The following is a 27,130-nucleotide window of genomic DNA, read 5'->3' on the forward strand; positions in this document are numbered from 1 at the left end:
TTTAATGCAAATTTTATGCTGCTCACATCCTCATAACTATGTGGAAAAAATGTGCACACTGTGTGCAGTCCCAGCAGCTTACATACTGTACCATACCTAAATTACAGTGTGTACAGTGTATGTTTGTTTGATGATAAGTGCTGCATGCATTCACCCGATATGTGAGTTATAACAGAATCCAGTATGAATCGCAAGACTATCGATGGAATTGGCAAATAAACTGTCCACCTGATCCTAGCGTATACTCTTTCCAGAGGGTACACTGTAAGTGTATATCCTACCAGTACCTTTCTGTGTGTACATGTACATGGAGCAAAGCCGAGGAGGAGGTTCTCTTTCCTTTCATCCCCCCAATGTGACCGAGCATCACTCCGAGTTGTAGATGGGCAAAGAGGATGGGCTGTGTGATGTGATACCAGTCAGTAGAAGGATGCCTGCCAGATTGTGAAGAGCGATAGGTGCTCGACACGGCTCATTCAACCAGTTTGCTTTCAGTACACCTGATCGGAAATCAGTGGAGTAAAATATCGCTACATTGTAATTGTGAAAGATGTATTGATGGATGGAACTGCTTGCTTGAGGTTAACCAGATGTATGTAGCATCTGAGAGCTGATCTGTTTGTAGCGAGGCCTAAGGCCAGGGCTGTGGCTTGTCTTTGAACTTGAAGCCAGTTTCAGATATTGGGAGGGCATCCTTATAATATATCATCCAGGCAATCAAGGATTATGATCAGAGGAGTAATATCACTACTCATGCAGGGTGTATTTGTGTTGTGATGCCTTGCTTGAGAGTCGCCCGGTATAGCATGTAATCACATTGCTGATGCATTGGGTAGCATCGCTTTCGCAACCATGTTTTCATTGGTAGAATGTTCATCTGGAGGATTCTTAACATGCCTCGGTGGATTCTTGCTATATATAGTATTAGGACGTAACGCTGTTTTCTTGTTAGAAAGTTTTAGCTCAGTATAGCTGGAAGCAGCTGAAGGGCTCGAAGAAAGCTGATTGTTTTGATAGCTGTGCACATGATTCGTCATTGATGAAGTTGATGCAAGTGTAAGGAATCGCATGGTTCATGTTTATCCATATGGAATGGCAGCATCTTCTGTTGATCTGCTAGCAATGTTCTTCAGGAGATCGACATTGATATGATATTGCTTTAAAGGGCATCAAGAAGAGGATAAAATTCTTGATTGCTTATATATCATATGTATTTTAAAAGAGGGGTTGTATAGAAAAGCTTCAAAAACAGAATGATCTTTCATAATAATGTAGATCTGTTGAACCAGGGCCACTTTGTAATGGAAAAATTTATGATATAACTTTCTCACAATTATATTCGGTTGATTATACTAGTAATGTTAAACTTTGGAAGGATTTCTCTAGGAATAAAGCTTTGTTGTGGTTTTTAAAGCAATGATTGAGAAAATTATGATATTGAGTGATTGATGGATGTATAAAAGGGAGAATGTAGGAATGACTGAGTGAATGAGTTGATGTATTATCGATTAATGAACAAATATAGGATACAAAATAAAAACAGAAAGCAGTTATATTTTAACATACAATTGTAGCTGTTCAACATGTACCTTCACATGCACATACAGTTATGCCTTCATGTCTTATTATGAACTTGATTTCGCTTTATGGATAGAGGTGTTTATTTTATTTTCATTAGTGAGAACAAATGTGGAGCTTAAAACTGAGCTTTATCAGTGATGTGTTTTTCTACAAAATGCACATCTGTGACTAAAAGGTACCCTCCATTTCCAATTTCTCTGTCCATTCTTTGAAATTACAAGTGCATGTTATGATGATGATACACTTCAATAGATTAAACTTTTTAGAACAATAAAGTTATAGTCAAATATCCTCCAAAACCTTCATATTTTATACATGTACACTGGTTTCAAAATGCCAACCTACATGTATATACCAGGTTAATATCTATCACTCGTTGCCATTCTTACCAAAAGCCTCTGGGGAAATATCTTTTGATACATGATACTATTTGCAGCGTGTTTGGATGAATGTCATGTATGTGCTGAGCAGTGAGCACTACATGTATGAGGCCGTTCTCATTACGCTTTCTAAAACTAGTTTACTGGAAACCGATTCAGGAAACCAGTTTGGAAGATCGCTTTGCTAGCGTTTCGCTTGATCACATGAAAATGGTTTTCAAAATCACTTCATTTAAAGCGATCTTGTTGCTATGGTAACACTCTTAATGGGATGACACGTTTCGCGCGAAATTCCAAACCGCAGCGTAGGCATTCTACACCTGTCGTGTGGAGTAGCGCGCTCAAAATGTGCGAAGATCGCTTCACGAAGAACGGTTGTGTCCTCACTTGTGCTAAAACCAGTTTACCGAGGCGAAGCGATCTTGAAAACTACATTGCGAGGTGGTTTTCCGAACTGGTTTGGAAGGTCGCTTCCAAGACTGCTTCGACTGTTTTCACTACGCGTTAAACTAGTTTCCACTAAACTATTTTTAGGAACGTGGTGAGAACGGTGTCTATGTTCTCTATTAGTTTGAAAGTTAGAAGTAGCTTGCTCCATATGCCTATGGTTATAGAATCTCGTTTCTCCACATTTCCATTGTAGCCTACAGTATAACACGAACAAGTTATAATTTTGCCCAAAGTCTTAAATAATGTATGTAGGCCCTGCATGTACTACTTTAAATTAATTTTAATAATTATACCCCTTTACCATTAACCCCTTATCTTGTGCATGCCAACATATTGTATGGAAAAGATGTTGAATTTTTGGTTCTGATACATTTAATTGTTCTCATGCCTGCACTAATGATGAAAATACATCAGCATTAATACAGAAAAACACGATTTTGGAAGATTAAAGGGCCTACCAGTAATTGTCATTTTTTTTTTTTTTTTTTTTTTTAATTTTTTCAAATTTTTTGAAAATTATATTCTGAAATAATTTTATTGCCAGGCTTTTATAGCAAGGGGGGGGGGGGGGGTGGGCAAACCAAAATATACATTGTACTTTATATTCAAATTTCAAAATCTTTGAAAAGCCATTTTGCGGCCATAAGTACATTATTAGCAAAATTCGTAATGAAAACTAGATTAAAATATAGAATATAATGTTGATTGATTTTCCCAACTATGCTGTTCAATAATATGATGAATCATACTGTATGAGGATGTAATTTACAAGGAAATAGAAAATACATTTTTAAATGAGCTTTTACATTTTGCTCATTCATCCCATCATATAAATACATTTAATGTAATAATTCAATTTTAAAGAGTTAACTCTGTATATTCCATAAACTCTAATGGGTTTTTCAATTTAATTGGCTGTGGGACTTGAGTACTTTTCACTTGGATCAATTAGCAAATTTATACCAAATTGACCGTTTGCTTTGTCCGGTGTTTGCACAATAATCCCCTTGGTCTGCTTACTCTATTAAACCTAATTTTATGGATTCCCTAATTAGAATGATTTATCAAGCCAGGCTTGTGTTGACTTTATAGTTCTCTGTTGATTTACAAGAGGTTTATAGTTGCATAGATTTTTTTTTTTCATTTGCAAGTTTTCTAATTTCTGCTCGTGCGGAGGAATAATGTAGCCCTTTGATGTTGTTGAAGAAAATTTTCCAAGGCCCCATAATTTAGAATTATGATTTTTTTTTTACTCACTTCTATCATCATATTTTGATGCAATGAATACAGGGACACTGTAATTGGTATTGATGAAGCACAAAAAAATACATAAAAAGGAATTGCTAGGTCAGAGAAATTCAACTTAGATTTCATGAGAACGATGTAAATTGCAACTACAGGTATGTTGAAGAGGAAATAGTAGCAAGGAATCATATGTGTGGGCAAGGTGAGAAGAAAAAAAAAGAAGAGAAAGAGAGAGAGAGAGAGAGTGCAAAGATCCGAGGAATCAAATTTCTTCAAGATGAATGAGTCGCATTCATGAGATATCAAAGAGGAGAAATTCATGATAAATGTAAAACCAGTACTGAAAATGAATTTATCCGCTGGTATCTCAGCTTTCTACTGTACTATTGACCAAGATATTCAAACCAATTCTTATGATAATGTATAAAAGAGAAATATGAATCTACCATAATGCTCAAATTGCAGACAGCCTATTGATATTTCCGCTCTATTAATAACCTCCATTGGAAATCATTAACAGACGAGAAATCTAATCTGAAATTTTAAAAAAAGCAAACGTTGACACCAATTTACTGTACATTTCCACTCCTCTGTTAATAATGATACATGTCAGCATGGAGAGTAGTAGGTCCATGGTGTCAGTGATTTAGTATACAGGTCATGTATTTTCTTTCCATATTTTAGTTTTTACATTTTCTTGGTCATTTTCAAAATTATTTGTCTCTTTTTTGGTACAGACACAGAGAAAAAGAGTGAGAGGGGGTAAGGGGGGGGGGGGGGGGGGAAGAGAAAGGGGATAATTTTTTTTGTTTTTGTAAAAGGAATGTTTGCTTTTTAATTATTTTTTTCAATTCTCACTATCTTGCTTCAACGTCAATAACGACGATGATCCTCATATAATAATCACAGAACATTTTCATTCTCTGAAGAGTTTCTCAAACACAACATGGAGCAGCTATTTCCCCAATATGAACAAAGAATTAATTTTCTCCGGCTTATTTCACGCCTCCTGTGTCTTGGGTAACGAGCAAGGTCATTAGCTTTCCACCGAAGCCACGCAGCCAGCAAACCCAGGATTAATTTTCAATTCCATTGTCATTGGCAACGTCGGGGGAAACACGATTTTCCTTGCGTCAATACGCCAACTTGTATGGATCGGTCCCTACCTCCATCCCAGCTAATCAATACATGATATTTTTGTCTGTTATTTTTCCAGATGTTGTTCACTCAGATCGCTTTAATTACTCTGTCAAATTTGTCGGGTGGGGGAGGCAGCAGTTGTCGACGGTTTGATCGGGTTTTTACTTTCCATTCATTCAGCGACGGGCGAAAAGGCGTATTTGCGTTGGTGGGCCTGTAATTGGAATCGGCCCATTTCGATCGGCACACCTTGCGCAAGTATCAGTAATTCAAAAAAGCAAGCTGGCTTTTTCAGGGTTTGATATCTTTGGAAGCAGGAAAGTAATCAGGCTGTCTTTTTCAAGTTTTTCCTAGCGGGTGAGGGTGAACCCTGTGAGCGCGAGGTGGATCCGGCTACCCCTGTAGTCCGGGACTAAACCAGATTGAAAACCTGGATAACTGACTGTATTAGAAGCAGGAATCAAGTGTATTCTTTGCTGTAGTAGATAATTATTGATACCTGTTCACTTCTCCTGGGATGTAATATTTCTGTATTTGCTTACTATTAGATGCGAGGCCTTGCATATCGACATGAAGGATTATTCCCTGGTAGTCGTGCCACGGGTTGCATCGATGGAGCTTTAATCGGATGTCATCTAAAATCGGTGCAATGTAATGAATGATGATTGCCGTGCATCAAACTCAAGTGCAATTTGCCTTAATAACACTTGCCTTAATATTACCTCAAAATGAACAGTCGCTCATCACATACTAAAAGCAATGAAGCAATATGGAGCATTGTGCTATGTCAGGCAATAGATGAGCCAGTCGAGACAGTTGGTTGGGGTCCCTAAGGGGCCCAGAATAACGAGGGATCAAGCCACCATGCTGTGGCTTGATCTTTACGCCGAAGGAGGCACCCGGTTTAAGCTCAGTGCCTACTCCAAGAAAAAGATGGGCCAGAGAGGAAAGACCTGTGGATTGATGATCGTTGGGTAATCACTTAATGATTTAGTGTTATAATTCTGCATGCTAATTTCATCTATATTGGCTGATATAAAAAAATATGATACATCAAGATAATTTTTTGATTTGATTTGATTTATTTTTCTTCTACATAACAATATAATATAACATAAATATGACAAATATATATTGACAATAAATCAGGCGTATATCATTTAGCATAAAATCAGTAGCAGAAGATGGATTGCCATTGTAAGCAAAACAATGCTTGAAAATATGGCAAACCGAAATAATGGTTGAAATCTGTGGTTCAACGATATGTAGCTAAATATAACAATGAATAATAAGTGTAGGCCTACATGTACATATTCTATTGGCCCATTCGTGTGCTGCATAGCTGAAAAAGGGGAAGTACCTTTTTGTATTAATTACTTTGATTCGTTAATGAAACAAAACGCTAACAAACAAATTAGTGGATACAGCAATATCTGTTAATTTGAGTTTGTGTTACAGTAAATAGTTAAGAAGTTTGAAAGAGTTATTTTGAATGAAATGCCAAATTGCCCACGCTGTCCTTCTAAAGTAGTGCTTTACAAGATAATGTTCGTTTGTATTAATTTAATATAATCCATTTTTATCTCATCAAATGTGACCATTCATGGTTGCGGAAAGCGAAAAGCTATTCATCCTTCCTTTTATAATTTGTATGATATGAAGTCATTACCCCAAGAGAGAGAGAGACAGATAGAGAGAGAGAGAGAATGTGGATGCAATATAATTCTGATTCAGGGGATACTAATTAATTGGAGTCTACTGCCACTATGCAATGTTTTATATTTCCATGGAAACCAAAACGGCATCGTTTGTACATTTCAAGTCTAGAATTACAAGACTTTTTCTGTTCTTTTGTCAGATGTAATTTACAGGAATGGCCCGCGTAAGGTTGGCAAACAAAGGAAAATGAGTTCAGGTTGCTTTTTCATTTTATCCTTTAACAGCGACACAAAGTGAAGAACTAAACTGCGCAGCAACCGAAGAGTTATACTGGTGTTATCCAAACAGTTCATGGAGTATCATAGAGGCTGTTCTCACTACGTTCCTAAAACTAGTTTACTGGGAACCGGTTCAGAAAGCCAGTTTGGAAGATCGCTTTGCTAGCGTTCTCACTTGATCACACGAAAGTGGTTTTCAAAATCACTTCACGTAAAGCGCTCTTGTTGCTATGGAAACGCTCTCAGTGGGGTGACACGTTTCGCGCGAAATTCGAAACCGCAGCATAGGCATTCTACACCTGTCGTGTGGAGTAGCGCGCTCAAAATGTGCGAAGATCGCTTCCCGAAGAACGGTTGTGTCCTCACTTACGCTAAAACCACTTTTCCGATGCGAAGCGATCTTGAAAACTACATCGCGAGGTGGTCTTCCAAACTGGTTTGGAAGAGCGCTTCCAAGAGCGCTTCGACCGTTCTCACTTAGCGTTAAACTAGTTTCCACTAAACTAGTTTAAGGAACTGAGTGAGAACAGCCTCATACACATGCTCTCACCCACAGATCCCTTTCTTGCAGATCAATTCATCTGGGCAATTCACACTACATTTATTTCTGTATTTTGATCATATACCCAACATGGATTAAGTATTCTGTATTCTGAAAGTCTGAACAACATTAGAGGAAAAGGCCACATTAAAGTATTACATTATTAAATGATTGAATTCCTGTCCCACCTCTTCCCATTGCCATTTTATTGTAACCCCTTTCATTAAAGATACACAAGGATATATTGATTGAATAGGATGTGGAGTGATATGAGTTTAACAAGAAAAATATGGGCTAGAATATTTCCAATATATATTTGTCCTCCACAAAGACAAGAATACCAGTAATCTAGTTCATGTAAAATATAGTGGGTATTTTTTGTGGTTCTCTGTTTCCGTGTTTTATTTTTATTTATTTATTTATTTTTTGGGGGTGGGGCTGATATCGTCATGGCTCCTTTATTTTTACTTCATTTTTTATTTGTTTGAAAAGAACTTATGAAAAGCAGAAAAATGAATATTTATTTCAGTGTAATTGTGTCCCTATAGTTTTCATAAAAGGGACAGTGGATTTGTTTATGAATCAAGTGAATTCACTTCTTTTTTTAAATCTTCCTTTATTTTCTATAATGGTTATTTTGTTTTGAGTGATGTTATGATGTCAATGACTTCTGATGCTGAGTACCATTATCATCGTTGTTATTCAATCAATGTTGTTCTAAAATATTTTTACAAATTTACCGATGTATATTTTGCTTTTTTCAGTATTGCTTTAAAGTGTGTTATAGAAGGAGAATGTCCTTCAAAGCAGAAAAGTGGTTTTAAACCCTTTTTAACTGAATCGTTATGACCATAGTATTGTACTAAGACCATTATGCAATTGACTATAAAGCAATAAAAAATGTCCTTTTCTTCTTGCTTCCATTTAACAGGAGGGGGATCTCATCTCGCAATGACAGCCACACGTCCATCCCGCTTCCCGAGAGACCGGAGGAGGTCCTTCCCTTCCCGTTCATCCAGAGCGTTAGCCGCGCCCTGGACTCCTACCTGACCTCCTCCATCGGTGGCGAGTCCGCGTCGACGGAGGAGGAGCAACAGAACGTGCTCGTCATGTCCATCAACAATGGCTGGACCACGGGCAACTCGACGGAGAGGAGCAGTCTCTTTTCGTGGGGTGACGATGTACGTATCTTATAAGCACCAACTACATGTAGCAGAAATGTTGGAGCGCTTTTGGCCCCATCTTGAATTGAGATAGATTTAAATGCGATACCAAAACCTGATATAAGTAAAGAAAGGAATGATTTGATTTGGCAGTCATATACCACCTTTAAAATGAAAATGAGAAAGATATCATTAATTTTCAATTTTCAACCACAAATAATGGGTATATTGCCAATTCGTCCATTGCCAACTCATCCACTCACCACATGGTCTACCTTCATTTAGTCTAATGCCATTCCGTCCATCAACATTTCGTCTAACAACCATTTGGTCCAATAACCATTTGGTCTAATCATCACTTTCATCACTTTGTCTAATCACCAGTTCGTCTATTACCATTTCGTCTAATAACCAGTTGGTCTAATACCCATTTTCTTTTCATTCATTTTGCACAATGAACACTTAAGTTTAATTAGACCAAATGGTATGTGGACTAAATGGCTATTGGACCAACTGGTTATTAGACGGAATGGCATTAGACTAAATGAAAGTAGACCATGTGGTGATTGGACGGACTGATGGTAGACCAAATGAAAGTAGACGAGTTGGCAATTGGACGAATTGGAAATAAACCAAATAATGCATAGTATCATTCTTAGTGGAAGTAAAAGCAGCACTTCTCATTTAAATCATCTTCGCACTGTATTCATGTAGGCTCAAACAGATTTCTACATGCATGTATGCATATTGCATGAAAATAATATTTCCACACAAAATTGTTACAGTATGATAATGAGTAATGCTTCATCATATTTGTCTGCCAAATTTGATGCTGCAGTACATCCATGCATATATTTAATGAGCCTTTCTTTTGTCATTGTGTGTTCATCTCATTTCTCAGTAGTATCGGTGCTATATTGAACATGCACTTCTTGCCTTTGTACAAAAAATGATGTGATGATTTTATATATTAAGAGTGCAGTGTAGCAGATATATATCTCTAATGCATACTCATCTAGTTTTTTAGTTGATTTGAATTGATATACATGTACTGATAATTTATTTTCTTAACTGTAGTGGCCATTTCCATCGATGAGTGGATACCATGCTTGACCATGGGGTTTTGAAAAGCACCCTAAACAAGTATTTTCCCTGTTCTGAAAATGCACCCCTTAACAAGTATTGGACACAAAACGGTAACCTTGACAAGTTCCCTGAATTGACCCCTAAACCAGTACAATGATATCTTAATTGTTATGTCACGGACGTGATCACAGACGTCGGCTTTACAATTACTTTCATTGGGTTTAGTACCATGGCACACACCTTGCTAAACTCATACCCCAAACGTATTGTTGGCGAAAAAGTACATCCTTTATAAAGTATTTTAGTCTTTTTTTACCCTCGCAAATTGGACAGTAAACACGTAGTTTCCTAGCGACACATATACCCTTTTTCATTATTTTAGTGTGTTTGACACCCTTATTACGTTACGTACGTAACGTGCCCTATCTTGAAAAAGAGATCCTTTTCACATGTTTTTTGGTTCACGCATGGTATTTACTTGACAATGGAAGTGGCCCATGCCCATCAATGACCTTGGATTAATGTAAGCTCTACATGTATGTTGTCGATTTTAATGAATATATCGTTCTGTGCCTAATGATGAAAACTAACGTTTCATTGTTTATTTTTACAGGAGTTTGACAAGCTCTCGGCCAAGCGGGTGCAGCGTATGTTCGATGAAATTGACAGCATGCTGTACGAGGGGCAGAAGAACTCTTCGTCGAGCTCCCAGCTCCATAACGAGTGTAAAGTCTGGAAGGCTCGCTTTCCGCATCTAAGGTATGGAACAATCCCTAGCTCGTATTCATACCTACTCGATAGCAAAAACTGCCAGGTATTTTCTGATCAGGAATTCAACCCAGATCAGAAAATTTTCAGGGTTCTGCCTGAGTGGTATACATTGAGGCAAGAGTACCAACACATGACCAGTATTTTTATTTTAATAGTCAACACTGCTTCTATCAAGTGCTAGGATTTTCCTTCTTTGATCACTATTTCTTTGTGGCGATCGGCCAGCACCCTCCCCAATCAGATATCATGGGTTATGATTCAGAGGCTTTTTGCCTCTCAGACGCAGGTTCATGTAGCGCCAAAAAAATGATAAACTGATATAAAGATTGCCACAACAGATCTGATTTGAATTCAAGCAAAGAAACAAAATTCATTTTCTCCGTTCCCGCAGAATCCTCGGAAGTCAACTCATAGTGCCAAGTGATGAAGGCTTTCAGCTCTTTCCTCAAGATGAGCCCTCGTCGATGACCACCGGTGTCTTACTCGACATCGCTGACCACGAAGTACCTGGTAGATCAACTCAAAATAGACATGGGTAAGGGAATCTTGTATATATCATGATGGAGGCTTGTCAAAACATGACCATGCCAATTTTTATTTTTCAATTTAAATTTGCCCCCCCCCCAAAAAAAAAAAAAATAATATGTACTAACTAAACCCCAATTTATTTTTTTTTACAAAAGAAGTTAATAAAAACTGCCGAATGACATTGTCCATACCACGAGCAGAGAAACTTCTTGTTTGACTTGATTGAAACACTAAGCACCTTTGAAAGGTCAACGCCTGGGAACAGATGAAATTGAAATGAAATTGATTTTCAAATATACAATCAGTATCTCATCATTGATGCATCAGTTTTGACTGGCCTGGTAATTCATTGTAGTAAATTCTTTCATATGTGGGTAGTTGAAGGTGACGTATTAATGTAAAAGAGTGATCAAAATAAAACAAGGCCAGTTGAATTATCGTCTTAATTGTTCGAAATGTGACCGGCATTCCGTATTTACCATGAACTTCAATTTTCACATATTAACAGTTGAAAAATATGAGCAGCTAAAAAAATAACATGTATTTGATTAGTCTGGTAATATTAAAGTGATAAATGTATGGAAATTTTATGATGTATCAATGCTAGTTAGTTTTCTATGTATCTACATTTTAATATTCACACTTGACAAGTAGATTTGTTGGTGTATTGAAATGAAACTCTTAAAATCATGTTTAAAAATCCCCCCCCAAAAAAAATATAAATAAAAATAAATAAATAAATGAAATAAATGAATAGAATAAAGAGATGAAATAAAAAGAATGATTAATAAAAATAAAGCCTTGGTTGAATTAAGAAAAAAAAAATTGACGAGTAGACTTATGCTATTTAAAATGTTTTTTTTTTATTGAATTAACTTCATACAGACAAATATTTAGTGTTACAAGAGATTTAATACCTCAGTACTGTATCAAGATAGCAAGAAAAGGTTTCAGTGCAATGACACTCTGCAAAAGCCAGACGTACCGTTATCCAAATAGAGTCATTAAACGGATTAATTAGAACAGCTCATTACTTTGCAGTTTTATCTTCAAGGCATGTTCCATAGAGAATTGAAATCATAATAGACGAAAAGTACTGTATACTCTGATCCAAATTAGATCCGTTGAAAGAATTCATTCAAATTATGTAAGGTTACATCATTATTAAAGGCATCATTTCATTTTGATGATTAATTGAAGCAAATATTATCTTTCATTTCTCTCTTCGACCTCTACACGTTCAGCCTGACGTTATCAGGTCATCACATATACCCTATCCCGAGTGTGGACACGCCCTCCTACCCTGAGATGACAGTGGTGGATAGTGTGAACACGTTAGAAGAAGAGATCATTGAATCGGACGGAACGGTGGAAGAATTCTTTGCGTATGATAATGCAAGGCAAGCGTAAGTTGAGCTTTCATTGATAGTTATATAAGATACTTGCTTCCCTTAGTTTTACCTCTTTCTTCCTTTATTTTTAATTTGTGATGTTACTGTTTTTATCTTGACCTTTTTTATTTTTGTTCTCTCTCTCTCTCTCTCTCTCTCTCCCTCTTTGTTGATCATTTTTACCCTACCTTACTTTTAAATGCCTATGGTTAAAATCACAATTTATTTCCAGAGTGGTTTACCAATACAAACTTTGCTTTTTAAGCAGTCCCTCATTTTCACTTTCATATGTAAACTATGACCTGTAATTTTTCAATTATTTACATGTGATTATCAAAATGTGTTTGAAACTACAACTTATTTATTTCCCGATCACTTTTGAATATTATTTGTAACTGAAGTATCTATTAATATGACGTTTATTCAGCTTTGTATATCATGTATGTATACATGTATGTTTGTTGTTATGTTTATTATCTGAAAATAAAAATGAAATAAATTGAATTGAAAATTAAGATGACAAAGGGGATCCTAATGATATGTTTGGTTGCTGCACACACATGACCAGTTATTTATTTGACCTATCGCCCAGTGAGGAGTGGTTATTGGCAAATTATAATGACCAGTGATGAGTTATTAGTAAAGTATAATGACCGGTCATGGTCTTGAGATGAGATGGTTGATCAAATAACAAGCATCTACATCGCTATCCTATGAAACATGTTACTCTCCCTTTTTTTTTTAAATCTCACTCTTGAATTCACCCAAGTGTGGTTCCTTTATTTCTTGCTTAAAAGATATCTGAAAGTAACAAGCATTTAATACCAGTCTAAAACTTTCAAAGAAGGCAAGATGAATAATATTAAAGGAGAATGAAACTTTTGGAGCAAGTTAGCTTTAGTGAAAGCAGAAAAATCAAAGAATAAGATCAACAAAAGTTTGAGTAAAATAGGACTAGCAATAGAAGAGTTATGAGCATTTGAATATCGAGATCACTAATGCTATGGAGATCCTCCCATTGGCAATGCGACCAAGATCTATGATGTCACAGATGAACAACTCTCCCCTTTTGGACAATGAAAATATACCCCAAAACATCTCTTTTTGGTCATTCTAATCATATGACAAACGATTCATCAATGATATAATGTTGTGAAACCTCTGTACTTGTCCTCTCATAAAGAGAACACCTCACCTTGTGATAGACTCTATAAAAGTGAGAATATAAGTGAAATAAGTACTAAAGTAATGAGGGAGTTGTACGTGTGTGACATCACAGATCTTGGTCGCATTGCCAATGGGAGGAACTACATGGCATTAGTGATCTCAATATTCAAATGCTCATAACTTTCTTATTATTCATTCAATCTTCCTCAAACTTTCAACCATATGTTTCTTTGATTTTTCTCTTTGATATGGATTCAGCTGGTTTCAAGGGTTTCATTCTCCTTTAAGATAAAATGAGAAAGGAGAGAAGAAAAAAAAACAATGGGTATAAAGATGTTAGATTTCATTTTTAAGTACAGTATATGATACTAACTATTGTCTGTTGACTGTTAGCTTCATTTGAAGTATAGTATGACATTACCTATAAATGTTGCTGAAGATTTTCATAGTTTGGCATATGACGCCATACAGTGTTAAGAGAGTGTCGGGCTTATATTAGTACAGTTGTACATGTACATGTATATGGCACTGTCTGTTGTCAGTAGGTGTAAGCTTCATTTTAAAGCACAATATGGTACCATCTATTGTAAGAAATATTGTATGACGATTTTGATAGTCAAGTTTACAAGGTACATTGTATTATTTAGAAGATTGCTAAAAAATAGCTGTAGTTAATAATAATAATAATAATAATACATGAGATTTGTATAGCGCACTTTCCATCTTGATTAGATGCTCAAAGCGCTTCAGAGCAGGACAAAAAAAAACTATTTACATATAATACATGTCTGAACAATAAGTCAATGTATATCAAAAAGCACTCTTATACAGGTATGTTTTCAGGTTGCCCTTGAAGATTCCAAAGAAGATTGAAGATGATTGAAGTTGAGGATGATTATGATCATAGCATTTGTATGGCACCATTTATCTCACCAAATATACTAATATTTGCAGAATCCTCCCATAAAATCAGTATTATAATGCACATGTGGGGGGGGGGGGGGAGTACGTGAGACTTTAGTAAGTTTAGGTGGTCTAGATTGTCAGTTCCATGAAGAAATAATAATATAAAAAATAATAACCATGAATTTTCAGAATTTTCAATCGAATTGTAAATTTTGTTGCGATCGTTCTCCCTTGCAGAGATGACCACGAGAGGAAAGTGTACCACACGGTCACGAGGCGAGAAGGCTTCCCCCCGCTCACGCCCAACGCGTGTGTCCAGAATACGGTGCTCAGTCAAACCTTCGATGTCCTATGGGCTGAAGTCGTCACCTGGATGAGGTCGCTCATCAAGAGACACCAAGAAGGTGAGGAGTGTAAAGATCAGGGTCCCTTCCTACAAAGAGTTGCGATTGATCCGATCAATCACAACTGTGGATGGCCAGCAACGTCATCATCTAAAGTAAAATGCAAATTTGTTCAAAATGTTTTCTAGATATGATCTACATTCATACATTCATCATCCTCTTGAAGATTCAGTGTGATTCTCTTTGTTTACTAAGGAGATTGAGCTAATTTCATGTAGAAAAAATTATGGTAAGGATAGATTTCCATACAGTTGAGATTGATTCCATCATCGTAACTCTTTGTAAGACAGGGCCTTAGATATCCTAGATTGGACCCTCCAAAAAAAAAACCACCAAGCAAACAAACTATGTAATGGAGATAGTGCCTGTGCTCTTAAAGGGGAAGTTCACCCTGAAGAAAACTTTGTTGTAAAAATAGCAGAAAAAATAGTAAAAAATATTGGTGAAGGTTTGATGAAAATCCGTTAAAGAGTAAGAAAGTTATTAGAGTTCAAAGTTTTGGATTTGTGACGTCATAAACGAGCAGCTGCCCCATGTGTTATGTAACATAAAATGCATGAATTTCAAATTTTGTATGGTTCCTGATGACTTCATTTTTTTTCTATTCATGATCGGGTGTGAAATGATTTGTCTATTGATATACAAAAGGTACAGTGAAAATCATTTTCAATTTTCTGAGAAAATGACATTTCATTGATTTTTTACCATTCGCTATGTAGGAATGCTGCTCGCACATGACGTCACAAATCAAATAATTGAAATTCTAATAACTTTTTGATTATTTGATGAATTTTTCTCAAACCTTCGGCAATATTTTTTAATTATTTTTTCTGCTATTTTTACAATAAACTTTTTGTCAGGGTGAACTTCCCCTTTAAGCATTTCCAGGCAGACTTCTCTAATGAAGCCAGCATTGGACATACATGAGGGCGACGGGCGATTTCCCCCTCATGACAGCCCGAATCGCCCGTAAGAAAAATATGTAAACTGGAATATTTGTGGCGATAATCTTTCATAAAGTGGCCCCAAGATCTGCCACAAACGATGTCCAGGAATATTTAAGAAAAGCAATATCTCCTGCCTACTGTAGAATAATGAGATTGGATTTTACAGCGTAATTGCTTGTCTTCGAAATGAAATAACTAGCTCCACGAATTCAGCAATCACCCAAATCGATGTGGGTGGGGGGGGGGGGATATCCTCTAAAATATCCAATTTATTTCCCTGCCCCAGTCTTCAAATATTAAAGATTAGGTATTGCTTAATAAAGTTTGATAACTATGTAACATATAATGATTATTTAAATCTCAATAATCATAAGTTGTCAAATGTCAATTATTAAATATCAGCCATTTCTTGTCAAAATATAAGCCAGTGAAATAATGAAATTCAAATTTCTCTGTTCCGCAGTATATGTGCGAAGGTCATGAAGGTCGCTAGAGAATCTCATTTCCATCTCAAATAATTGTGCGCATGAAAATGAATAAACTCGGAATATTTGCTATTATTCAAAAAGATAATGATTAAAAAATAAATCATGTATACAATATATCTGTTCAAAAGGTTCTTTTAAAGAAGTGAAAGTATTTCATGTTTATTCAATATCTGTACAATCATATATTGAACAGGCGAAAGCTGCTGGCTTTGTAGGAGTTAGTCAAGTCAATATTTCATTGTTTCCTTTCCAGATAAAGAGAAGAACCTTGTTAGTCGACCAGCTGTGGAGCCGGATCATCCGGACACCAACATGACGCCTATCATGGCTCCTACCTACGTCCTACCTCTTAGTCCCAGTCCTTTAGGAGTAACTGCTGGGAGACTCATGGACCCACCTGGCAAGCTAGCCCCTATGGGTTCTGTAAGTATCCTTCTTAAGTTCTATCTCTTAGTCCCAGTCCTTTAGGAGTAACTGTTGGAAGACTCATGGACCCACCTGGCAAGCTAGCCCCTATGGGTTCTGTAAGTATCCTTCTTAAGTTCTATCTCTAAGTCCCAGTCCTTTAGGGGTAACTGCTGGAAGACTCATGGACCCACCTGGCAAGCTAGCCCCTATGGGTTCTGTAAGTATCCTTCTTAAGTTCTATCTCTTAGTCCCAGTTTTTTAGGGGTAGCGGCTGGGAGACTCTTGGACCCACCCGGCAAGCTAGCCCCTATGGGTTCTGTAAGTATCCTTCTTAAGTTCTATCTCTTAGTCCTAGTCAGGGGTGTGAGAGTTCAGATTTTTATCTGATTTCAGATTTTTTTTTGTTTTGATTTTCAGCTTAATTTCAGCTCATTTTTGGCCTTCCTCTGTACAAAAAGTATGGGAGCTCTTTCTATTTCAGACTTTTTCAACAATCTTCAGCTTTTTTCAGATCTTTTTATTTGTGACCACTCACACCCCTGGTCCCAGTCCTTTAGGGATAATGGCTGGGAGACTCTTGGACCCACCCAGCAAGCTAGCCCCTATGGGTTCTGTAAGTATCCTTCTTAAGTTCTATCTCTTAGTCCCAGTCCTTTAGGGGTAGCGGCTGGGAGACTCTTGGACCCACCCGGCAAGCTAGCCCCTATGGGTTCTGTAAGTATCCTTCTTAAGTTCTATCTCTTAGTCCCAGTCCTTTAGGAGTAACTGCTGGAAGACTCATGGACCCACCTGGCAAGCTAGCCCCTATGGGTTCTGTAAGTATCCTAGTTAGTTCTATCTCTTAGTTCCAGTCCTGTAGGGGTAGCGGCTGGGAGACTCTTGGACCCACCTGGCAAGCTAGCCCCTATTGGTTCTGTAGGTATCCTAAGTCCTATCTCTTAGTCATATTCTATAAAGAGTTACGACTGAGAAACTCATGGACCTACTTGGCAAGCTGGCTCTGTAAGTATCCCCTGTGTGTCCTATCCCATAGTCCTAGTCCTTTAGGGGTAATGACTGGGAGACTCATGGACCCAAGCAAGCTGGCTCTGTAAGTATCCTATGGATGTCCTATCCCATAGTCCTTTGGGGGTAACTGCTGGAGGCTCATGGACCCACTTGGCAAGCTTGCCCTTATGGGTTCTGTAAGTTTTTTTTTTTACACTTGTATGAATTTAACATACATCTGATATATAGATATTATTTTCAAGGTCAAATGATATATCTTGCCTTGCATACAATATCTGGAAGTTCTCCTCTCCATCAAGAGAGCATTTCATGAAGAGTTTTGACAGTGATTTTTTTTGGACTGACTAATTTATTCTCGGCCAATCAGATACAAGGATTTCCAGTAGCTTATAACATCTGTTGGTAAAAATCAAAGACAAGAACATTTATGAAATGCTCCCCTTGGTATATTTCAGTAATGGGCTGTGGAATTGACAGTTTCCATATTTCATATGTTATTCATATTTGGCAAAGTAACATAATTATGCAGCTGTAAGTTTCATATTTAAAAAGAAATGAAGTTCATTGACCTCACTCGTTGTATTTTGTTTTGTATTTGACCTCTGTAGTTCCGCGTGGGACCGTCTGCTCCCTTCAACTGGCAGGCACCCAAGTCCAACTCATTGACCGGCGTGATGACCATCTCGTCAAAGGCACTCCATACTCGACAAGGGGAGAAGGAGAGGGTACCCTCTGCTATGATGTAAGTCCTTAAACTTGTATTCAAATGTATTCCATGGTTAAATCTCCTGTTTCAGGGTTCCCACAGTCAAGGAAAATCCTGGAAAAATTTGTGGTCATGGAAAAGTCAGGGAAGTTGGAAAATTTGTGAAAAGTCATGGAATTGCATTTACCTCTTGGCTATGGCAGCTTTCCAGTTTATCGTGTCTCGCAACTCATACTTTGTGATCGTACTCTGCTATTATAATTGGTGTTCATGATTTCCATTTTTCCCAGTTTTGTGACATCCCAAATTCTACCTAACTCCCGGGACGTCACGGGAAGTCATGGAAAGCAGCAACTTGGCCATGGAAAAGTCATGGAATTCTGTTTTCGAAATTCTGTGGGAATCCTGCTGTTTTCTACCATTCAATAACACATCAATTGAAGGAAAACTGAACTATTCTTTCCTTAAACCAATGAATCAATTTACACAATAGGGAGAAAAAATAAATCACAAGAAGATAATGTTCAATACAGTTTTTTTAAAAGGAGAAGAAGCAGAGCAGTGATGGTTCTGTATCCAATGTAAATGCTCTTCCATAATGTTGTAGAGGCTTTGCTTTTCAGGCTGAGGTTTAGACAGGAAATAAATTGATTATTTTGTTTTTAGGCAGATAAGTTGTTTTTCCCATAATTTTAGATGTGAGGTCTTATGACTCTAGTGATGAAAACCATGAAAACCAATGTGGTTTGAGTGGAACAGGTATTTAGAATTGCAGAGTTTAGTAAGTATCATTCATGAACAATCCCAGCCAATTGTACAACCATTTCCAAGGTAATTACAATATTCACAGTTGTACCCTATCCATCTGTTTCCGAGTGCTAATATAATTTTTCTTCTTCCAGTGAGGAATCCCCTGCACTTCCGGCGACCCTGACACGACCCAACAGCAGTAGCCTTGCCATCAAGGGTATCAACAACAGGCCCAACAGTACCAGGATGTCCGACGTCCACGGTCATCGGCTATCGTCGGCGAGAGGCGGAAGGAGCCGTCTGCGACCCATCGAGAGGGTCAAGACACCGAACGTTCAGGGCATGGACGCCCTGATCACGGGAAAGAGAATGTGAGCGTGATGTTCTTGCATTTTGAGTTTATTCCCCGTTGGCTCATGACCAATAATTTTCCAAAGTTTGTTTTCTCAAAGGAGTGCGAAATGTAAAGCATTGTATACCAGACGTGTTGGGAGTTCTGGTCAAAACCTGTCATTTCAAGCAAAGTAGGGTCAATTTGAGGTCTGATTTACAGGGTTCCCAGCCCATCAGGGAAATCAGGGAAAATTATTGAACTTTTTTCCAGTCAGGGAAAAATCAGGGAATTTGATTTAAAAAAAACCCTCAAATCAGGGAAAAATGCCTCAAATGAGGGAGAAATCAGGGAATTTTGATCGGCCCAAAAGTCGAAAGCACGGTAGTCAGTCAGACTTTGTTACATTTTTGTTGCGTATCAAAATAACATCCATTGAATGACTGGTTATGGTGGTACTAATTAGTTTGACATTATTGTTTTTACACTGAAAATACATGTAATTCACTGTAATAACTTAGAAAACATGGGAAATTGGGAATGGAATGAAATAATTATCAGGGAATTTTTAAACTTCATCAGGGAAAAATAAGGGAAAAATCAGGGAATTTTGTTTTCTTGAAAAGCTGGGAACCCTGTCATTTCTAGAATCAGGCAAAGGATGTGTTTCCGTTGCTTTTCTTAGAGTCTGATATCAATATCATCAACTCCTCTCCTTGAAAACCCAAGACAGCTGCATGACTTTGAATTAACCTGTTACCTTCTCGAACTGAGTTGTCTCTGAAGAGAGTCTATGGAAGTTAAGAGAATTGCATAATCAACAGGTTAACCAAATGTCTACAGATACTTACTAGTCATTATATCACAGATATTTTATCTTGGGAAAAGTAATTAGACTACTGAGAATTGGAATACCGACGTTCTTTTCTTTCTAGGATGACTGCTAACGACAGGCTGAATTCCCCACCCCACCCCATGGCTGCGTCACCCCCTCATCAATGGAGTCGGAATACCATGCTTCCTCCCATCGAGTCGGTTCAAGAGAATGGTCTCTATAGAGAAAACCAAAGACCCCCTGTGAGTATGAACTTCAAATTGACAACATTGGAATCTTAACCCATTTGCCAAGACGCAATTTAATTTCTCAAATTCAGTGGTAATTAAATTGGCAACATTGCTATTGGTAATCTTGATTGTAACAGTCGACTAAGATAATAGCATTTCGCAAACTCAAAAGTCATTGACTTTGTTTAATAGTATGAGCTTCAGATTGGCAACCATAGAGATGTATACTAATAACGCTAGAGGGCGTACTTCGTCAAATCGCTGTGATTACGCGGAGACCGGCCGCCATTACTCGATAGGTCTTCGCAGCCTGCCATGCGCATACAGTACCTATATGGGGCATGTACTGTGATAGCACAGAAACTGAACAAAATGATGACGTAGAGCGCGAAAGCAAATGGAAAAGTTAAATAGTATTGAATGTACAAAATTACAGTTTAAATTAAAGGAGAATGAAACTCTTGGAGCAAGTTAGCTTTTGTGAAAGCAGAAAAATCAAAGAATAAGATCAACAAAAGTTTGAGTAAAATAGGACTAGCAATAGAAGAGTTATGAGCATTTGAATGTCGAGATCACTAATGCTATGGAGATCCTCCTTTTGGCAATGCGACCAAGATCTATGATGTCACAGATGAACAACTCTCCCCTTTTGGACACTGAAAATATACCCCAAAACATCTCTTTTTGCTCATTCTAATCATATGACAAAATGATTCATCAATGATATAATGTTGTGGAACCTCTGTACTTGTCCTCTCATAAAGAGAACACCTCACCTTGTGATAGACTCTATAAAAGTGAGAATATAAGTGAAATAAGTACTAAAGTAATGAGGGAGTTGTACGTGTGTGACATCACAGATCTTGGTCGCATTGCCAACGGGAGGATCTACATGGCATTAGTGATCTCAATATTCAAATGCTCATAATTTTCTTATTATTCATTCAATCTTCCTCAAATTTTCAACAATATGTTTCTTTGATTTTTCTCTTTGATGTGGATTCAGCTGGTTTCAAGGGTTTCATTCTCCTTTAACAAAAAATCTAACGAAACTGAGAACAAAAATGCCCATATATATATATGGGAATATCAATATAGCGCATAATATACAGGCCAATGATACATCCCCAATTGTTTTTGCTTTGGTCATAAAATTTCGATACACTAATATGACTGTTATTTTCTAAAGATTTGGAAGGGATGAATATTAAAAATAACATGTAGGCCTGGGCATATTGTTCTAGGGAGTCCTGATTAACAAATTTATGTTCAAGTTGACCTCAGAAATTTAGTCAAGAAAGTAAACTTGGCCTATACAGGCCATATCACAGTGTCTAATGCATATGAGACACTGGCGGATCTAAGTGGGAGGGGGGGCAGAGCCGGCTCGTGACCCCACCCCCCCCCCACCCCAATTTTGAGAGGCACAGTTAAAATTTGTAATGTTAAATGCCGTTAAAACACATTAGTGTACCCCCCCCTTTGAATTATCCCCCCCCGGCTCCCCCTTATGGAAAATCCTGGAATCGCGCCTGATCTGAAACGCAATGTATTGATAGAAAACACAATTGCATTATTTTCAAGTAGTTTCATAATAACCATGATGCTGATAATTTATTTCTTCATTTTTTAGAATAATTGTTATAATTTATTTTCCATATATACATGTATAGATCTACACATAGAAATCATATGGGCATAACTCCTTTTCCCCCATGGATTTAATTGTCGATGTAATCGTCATCACAATAACTCGTGAGTCATACTATGACTTTTTATTGATAATATTTGAAAATGATTTACACATTGGTCCAGTTAATTGATGAATCTATAAGTTTATGATTTATATTTCCAATGTTGGCAACCATCCGATCATATACTTTCTTACTTGCAAATCAATGTAGAAAAGTTTGTTGACAGCAAAATTTGCATATCGAATGCGCGCATGCATGCAGTCGTACAATAAAATATTTTGCAATGTATACAGGAGGCCTAATATTGAGGGTAATTGTGTTTACAGTATTGCCTTGTAAACATGATAAACAAATTACGATGCGTGTTTAATGCAACATAAAAGATTTTCACTTTGATTTTCTGAAAAATCTAGACTTGATTCACCCCGGCTGAAATACCATGCTGATCGACAAACCGGTTGAGATATTGTGTTTGTGATCCTATATTGAACCAATATTATGTGAACAATCAAGGATCGAATAATAAGAAGAGGAGGAAGAAGAAGGGGAGAGGAGAATAAACAGAGCGGAGGGGGATATAATAATTTTTTTTATTATACTACGAAGTACATTATTACTGCATCTGAGTGTATAAAACCAATTGATAACAATATCCTGAAAGAGATACATGCACACTTAAACTTATCATAAAAACTTTTGTAAAATTGTGAGTACGAAAACCAAACATATTAAACAATAATTATAGGCCTATTGTAAAACTGACGAATCCTTGGAATAAGATATTACAAATTGTCGGCTGTTGAGTGATCATCCTAATTTAACCTCAAATATAATACCTGTCTTGAAATTGTGTTAATCAAATGAATGTGACTGTGTTGCTTGAATACTAACTTAATCTCTCGGCTCTGTGTATAAACAGATATAAACATGTGTTTTACAGATTCTTTTTTCCCCCTTTTTTGGGTCATATTAAAAGTATATACTGAATTTGATTTTCTCATTTTTTTTAATGATACGATTTCCATGGATGAACAAAATTATTATGTCAGTTTATTACGGGGCCGCGGAATGATTTTGAAAGTGGTGGTCGGGGGGATGCATAAAATCACAATCAAATTTGATTATGTTCTGTTCATTTTCACTTCAGGGAGGGGTCCGGTCGCGCCCCCTGTACTTGAATACTTTTATTTTGATTGTGAATTTGCTTGGATGCGTATGTCACTTCACCCCACCCCCTAAAAAGCGAATAAAATAAACCGATTCTAACTCAAAGAGAAGGGTATGAAAAGCAACAATTTTGGAACAATGAAAAGTCATTCTAGATATTTTTTAAATCAATATCTCATTTTCGGTGCCGTATAGGCTTGCAGATTTTTATCATATTCCTATGAGAAAAAAAAATTAATAAAACCACTGAAGACCCAATATAGTTTCACCACTTGATGGTGTAACGGGAGGCTCACCAAGAAAAAATAATGAGATGCCCTGAAATACTACTTGCTACTAAAACTAAAATAGCTCATATATAGTTAGTATAAGATAAAAACACTAACTTATACAAATTATTGTACATTAAAAAAAAACTACTTCTAGAATATATTTCATACAAATTAAGGCAAGTTACATAATAGTAGGCCATGTATGCTCAATTTTATAGGCCTACTGTTTTCTTTTTTTTTCCGAGATAAGAATGTGCATCTGTAAAATTTATGTAACTTTGTATTATGTTTGAATGGAAATGAAATTTTTTTAAATGAATTGAAGTGAAGTGAATTGAAATTACAAAATCAGATATCCGACATAAATTGGTCGATGAGAACAATCATGTGGATGAAGGAATTACCAACGGACGATGACAGTTAAAGCCAAAGGTAGGGAAATCCATAGAAGATGGGCTGATTAACTGTCTTTTGAATTAAATGTCAAAATTTACTATCAATGTTTTATTTTATTTATTTATCTATTTATTTATGTGTTATCAATATGTTGTCTATTATTATAATAGGCCTATGGACAGGGGGGACAGGTATTTGTAGATGCAAATTATTTGAGAATTTCATCCCGAGAATTCAGGTAAAAAGACAAATCAATAACTGATCCCCATGTAATCACACTAATAGTTTATTTAGATGCAAGATAAAAGCTGGAGACAGCACCCTTTTTCACAGCGTTACACGTACGAGCTATGTATACATCCGGGTACTTAAGCAAATCGAGACCTATCGAGCAATGACCGACCACGCTCCGTGCAATCACAGACGTTAAGTACGCGCGCCTATGGCGACTCCGCACTCTAGCGTAATTAGTATACATCTCTATGTTGGCAACATTGTTAGATGAATCATACATGTAGCAGACATCTCTGAGCAGTGAAATTCCTTGAGGTCTTGGTCATTAAATTGGCAACATTATAAGTGATATTTTGATTGTGTCAGGCTTTTCATAATTTCAAATGTATGTACAATTTCCAAATGTAAATCGTATTGTATGTTATTAGTCTTTAGATTGCAGCAATGTAATAGTTTTATTTGCAATAAACTGAATTTGAATTGGATCAAATTAAATTGAGTTATTTTTGTTTTGTTTAACTCTCCATAGACATCGTCAGGAAAACGAGACTTCTCAAGGCATCGGATATCAAGTGCCGTCATCGACGATAGGGGACAGAGACTGAACAAGAACCTACAGCCGTTTCCTTACAACGACTCCAGGCCGAATACAACACATTCTTTCAGGGTAGGTAGTATGGTTAATGATAATGGTAGTCGTAATAAAAGCTTCTGCGCATCTTGCAACAACATAAACATGGAACAAATATTGAGTGATTTTCACTGACTCCAGGTATGAGTTACTGAAGTGTTTGCATCTGACTAGCCACGAGAAAATTTATCAGTGAAAAATCACTGACCAGGGACCCGTTTCATAAGAGTTACAACTGTTGTAACTTTGCCATTATGGCAACTACCATGGCAATCTTGATTCTGATTGGCTGATGAGCCCTGTTGCCATGGTAGTTTTAGCCTAGCTCAACTCTTCGCAGTTAGCATTAAGGTCAAAACAAAGTCTATGAAAACAAGGTGAATTGTTATATCATCAAGGATCCTAGATTGAAAGGCACAGGAGCGGTATTAACATTTGGTTTGTAGGGCCCGCTGGTAGATCAGCTTAAGTGGATACCCTCAGAAAAAAATAAATTATTATTATCTTTCTTTGTTTGCAGTCCGACATGATGCTAGCAAGACGGTCGTCGACCCCTCAGAGTATAACGAACATCTTAAAAGCTGCGTCAGGAACCATGCAAGGTATTGTATATTTCTCTCTCACTTCTCTCTTCCTCTCCCCTATATATCTATCCAACGCTCCCTCCCCTTCTCTGTCTTCTACCCCATATCTCCTTTTCTCTCTCTCAGTCTCTTTCTATTACTCCTTCCCCTTCTCTCTCAGAGTAGAACAGAATGATGAATTGTCATCCCCTGATAATGATACATCCAGATAAATGATATATTTTATTTACAAGAATATTAAATTAATGTCACCAAATACATGTATTCTCATTGAAAAGTGATAAAAAGATAGGAAACTCTGATTTTTAATTGCTTACTGAATAATGTTGTCACAGTGTATGACATTGATCCCAAAGTTAGCTTTGACGGCCCATGGTAGATGCTCAAGATCAATGAGTTAAAATCTGAACATGCGAAAACTATGTGTTATTTAATCTTGTCACAAAATCATGACCCCTTGCTCATAAATACTCAAAATTACTTCAATACCTTCATGAAATTGATTACATCACTAATCTCTATAATAGTAGTACAGAATGGTGGTTTATCTTGAGGATCCTGGGCAATGTTTCATAAAGTTCATTATCAATACCAAGTTACAAGCTACTGAAATCCTGCCATTTGATTGGCCAAGAGCACATTGGTCATAGTGAGGTAGCTTTGCTGCTGCTGTGTGTCATAGATCTCTAGCATTTCTTATTGAAGACAAGCTCCATCAAACACCATTCTTGATTTGCAATCGATCTCTGTCGTCTTTTCTATTTTGTAGGTGTACCAGGACAGCTGAACGACCTAGGAATCATCACCGGGCGCGGCATCAACCCTGGCGGACTCTCTCAGCTAGAGGGAAACATCGGAAACAGTCAGTACGGGTCACAGCAACAAGGCTACCTCAAGACATTATAGCGATGGCTGAACGTGCAGCTGGCTTAGGGCGCCAAACTCACAAATGATTGAACATTTTTATATGACAAAACATTTCGCCAAAGGGCTGTGCTGCACAACCACGGTTTCCTGTAATTGTGTCGGTGTGTAAGAACTGGACACTGTTTGAGTTGAGTTACGACTGTGAAAGATTGCATTGTTAAATGTGCCACTGAGCAAGTGCTACAAGTGCCTTTGCTATAAAGAAGACATCATCGTCTCCATCTTTACCAAAAGAATTTGAGGAGACCAGAAGAACTGAACTAGGGCCCTGTGAGTTCCTCAAGGAGTTCAAAACACCACAGGGGACTGGGTTTAGACCAAGTCCTGTTAGTAGACCGAGTCTTGAGGTTTCTTCGGGTGCCTTAAAGACCTTGAAACACTTGAGGGGCTACAATAAGGACCAGGTCATTTGGACCGGGTCTTGCAGACCATGAAGGTGCCTCTAAAGGTTTTAGACATCAGAGAGGCTGCATTTAGACCAGGTCCTTCACACTTAGTCCTGTGGGTAGTATGGGTCCTCAAGGAGTTGGAGACTTGGAACTGCCACGTTCGGAACAGATCTTTGTAGATCTGGTCATGGGGACCAGGTCAATACGGATAAGGACCTGGACTGGGTGGAAGTGGATGCTTGGAGCTAACTAACATATTTGTGCTGAACCTCTCAACCACGATGTTTGTACAATTTTGAGTTAAAACAGAGATGCCAAATTGCTGTTTAGTGTCCCTTACACTTTCCTGGAAAGTTATTGAAAGTGTCCTCAATTTCCTAATCTTTGAAAATTACAATCAAGTTGCGTCTGTCATGCACGTCTACCCATTTTAAGCCTGAAAA

At 37.3% G+C, this 27,130-nt stretch overlaps 1 protein-coding gene across 2 annotated transcripts; it reads left to right on the forward strand.

The window, feature by feature from the left end:
* Nucleotides 1–365: 365 nt before the first annotated feature.
* LOC129281620 (protein FAM149B1-like) lies at nucleotides 366–27,130 on the forward strand. 2 transcript variants are annotated; one of them, XM_064113018.1, is made up of 14 exons: nucleotides 366–519; nucleotides 5,345–5,770; nucleotides 8,206–8,455; nucleotides 10,137–10,282; nucleotides 10,686–10,829; nucleotides 12,067–12,228; nucleotides 14,524–14,690; nucleotides 16,379–16,548; nucleotides 18,150–18,283; nucleotides 19,150–19,368; nucleotides 20,264–20,405; nucleotides 24,686–24,823; nucleotides 25,308–25,389; nucleotides 26,141–27,130. In XM_064113018.1, the coding sequence occupies exons 2-14, from the start codon at nucleotides 5,595–5,597 to the stop codon at nucleotides 26,275–26,277; spliced, it is 2,067 nt and encodes a 688-aa protein (XP_063969088.1). In that variant the 5' UTR covers nucleotides 366–519; nucleotides 5,345–5,594; the 3' UTR covers nucleotides 26,278–27,130. The 2 variants fall into 2 exon arrangements, with proteins under 2 accessions (XP_063969088.1, XP_063969087.1); XM_064113017.1 differs by lacking the exon at nucleotides 366–519 and having other exon boundaries at nucleotides 5,520–5,770; nucleotides 12,067–12,222.

The sequence above is a fragment of the Lytechinus pictus genome, chromosome 18 (genome assembly GCF_037042905.1).
Source record: "Lytechinus pictus isolate F3 Inbred chromosome 18, Lp3.0, whole genome shotgun sequence".
In the NCBI taxonomy this organism is placed as follows: Eukaryota; Metazoa; Echinodermata; class Echinoidea; order Temnopleuroida; family Toxopneustidae; genus Lytechinus; species Lytechinus pictus.

Coding starts and splice junctions, on each gene's coding strand:
- LOC129281620 (XM_064113018.1), top strand. CDS start 5,595: ATGAGCCAGTCGAGACAGTTGGTTGGGGTCCCTAAGGGGCCCAGAATA. Junction 10,830..12,066: donor TCAACTCAAAATAGACATGG/GTAAGGGAATCT, acceptor CTACACGTTCAG/CCTGACGTTATCAGGTCATC. Junction 19,369..20,263: donor CTGATCACGGGAAAGAGAAT/GTGAGCGTGATG, acceptor TTTTCTTTCTAG/GATGACTGCTAACGACAGGC.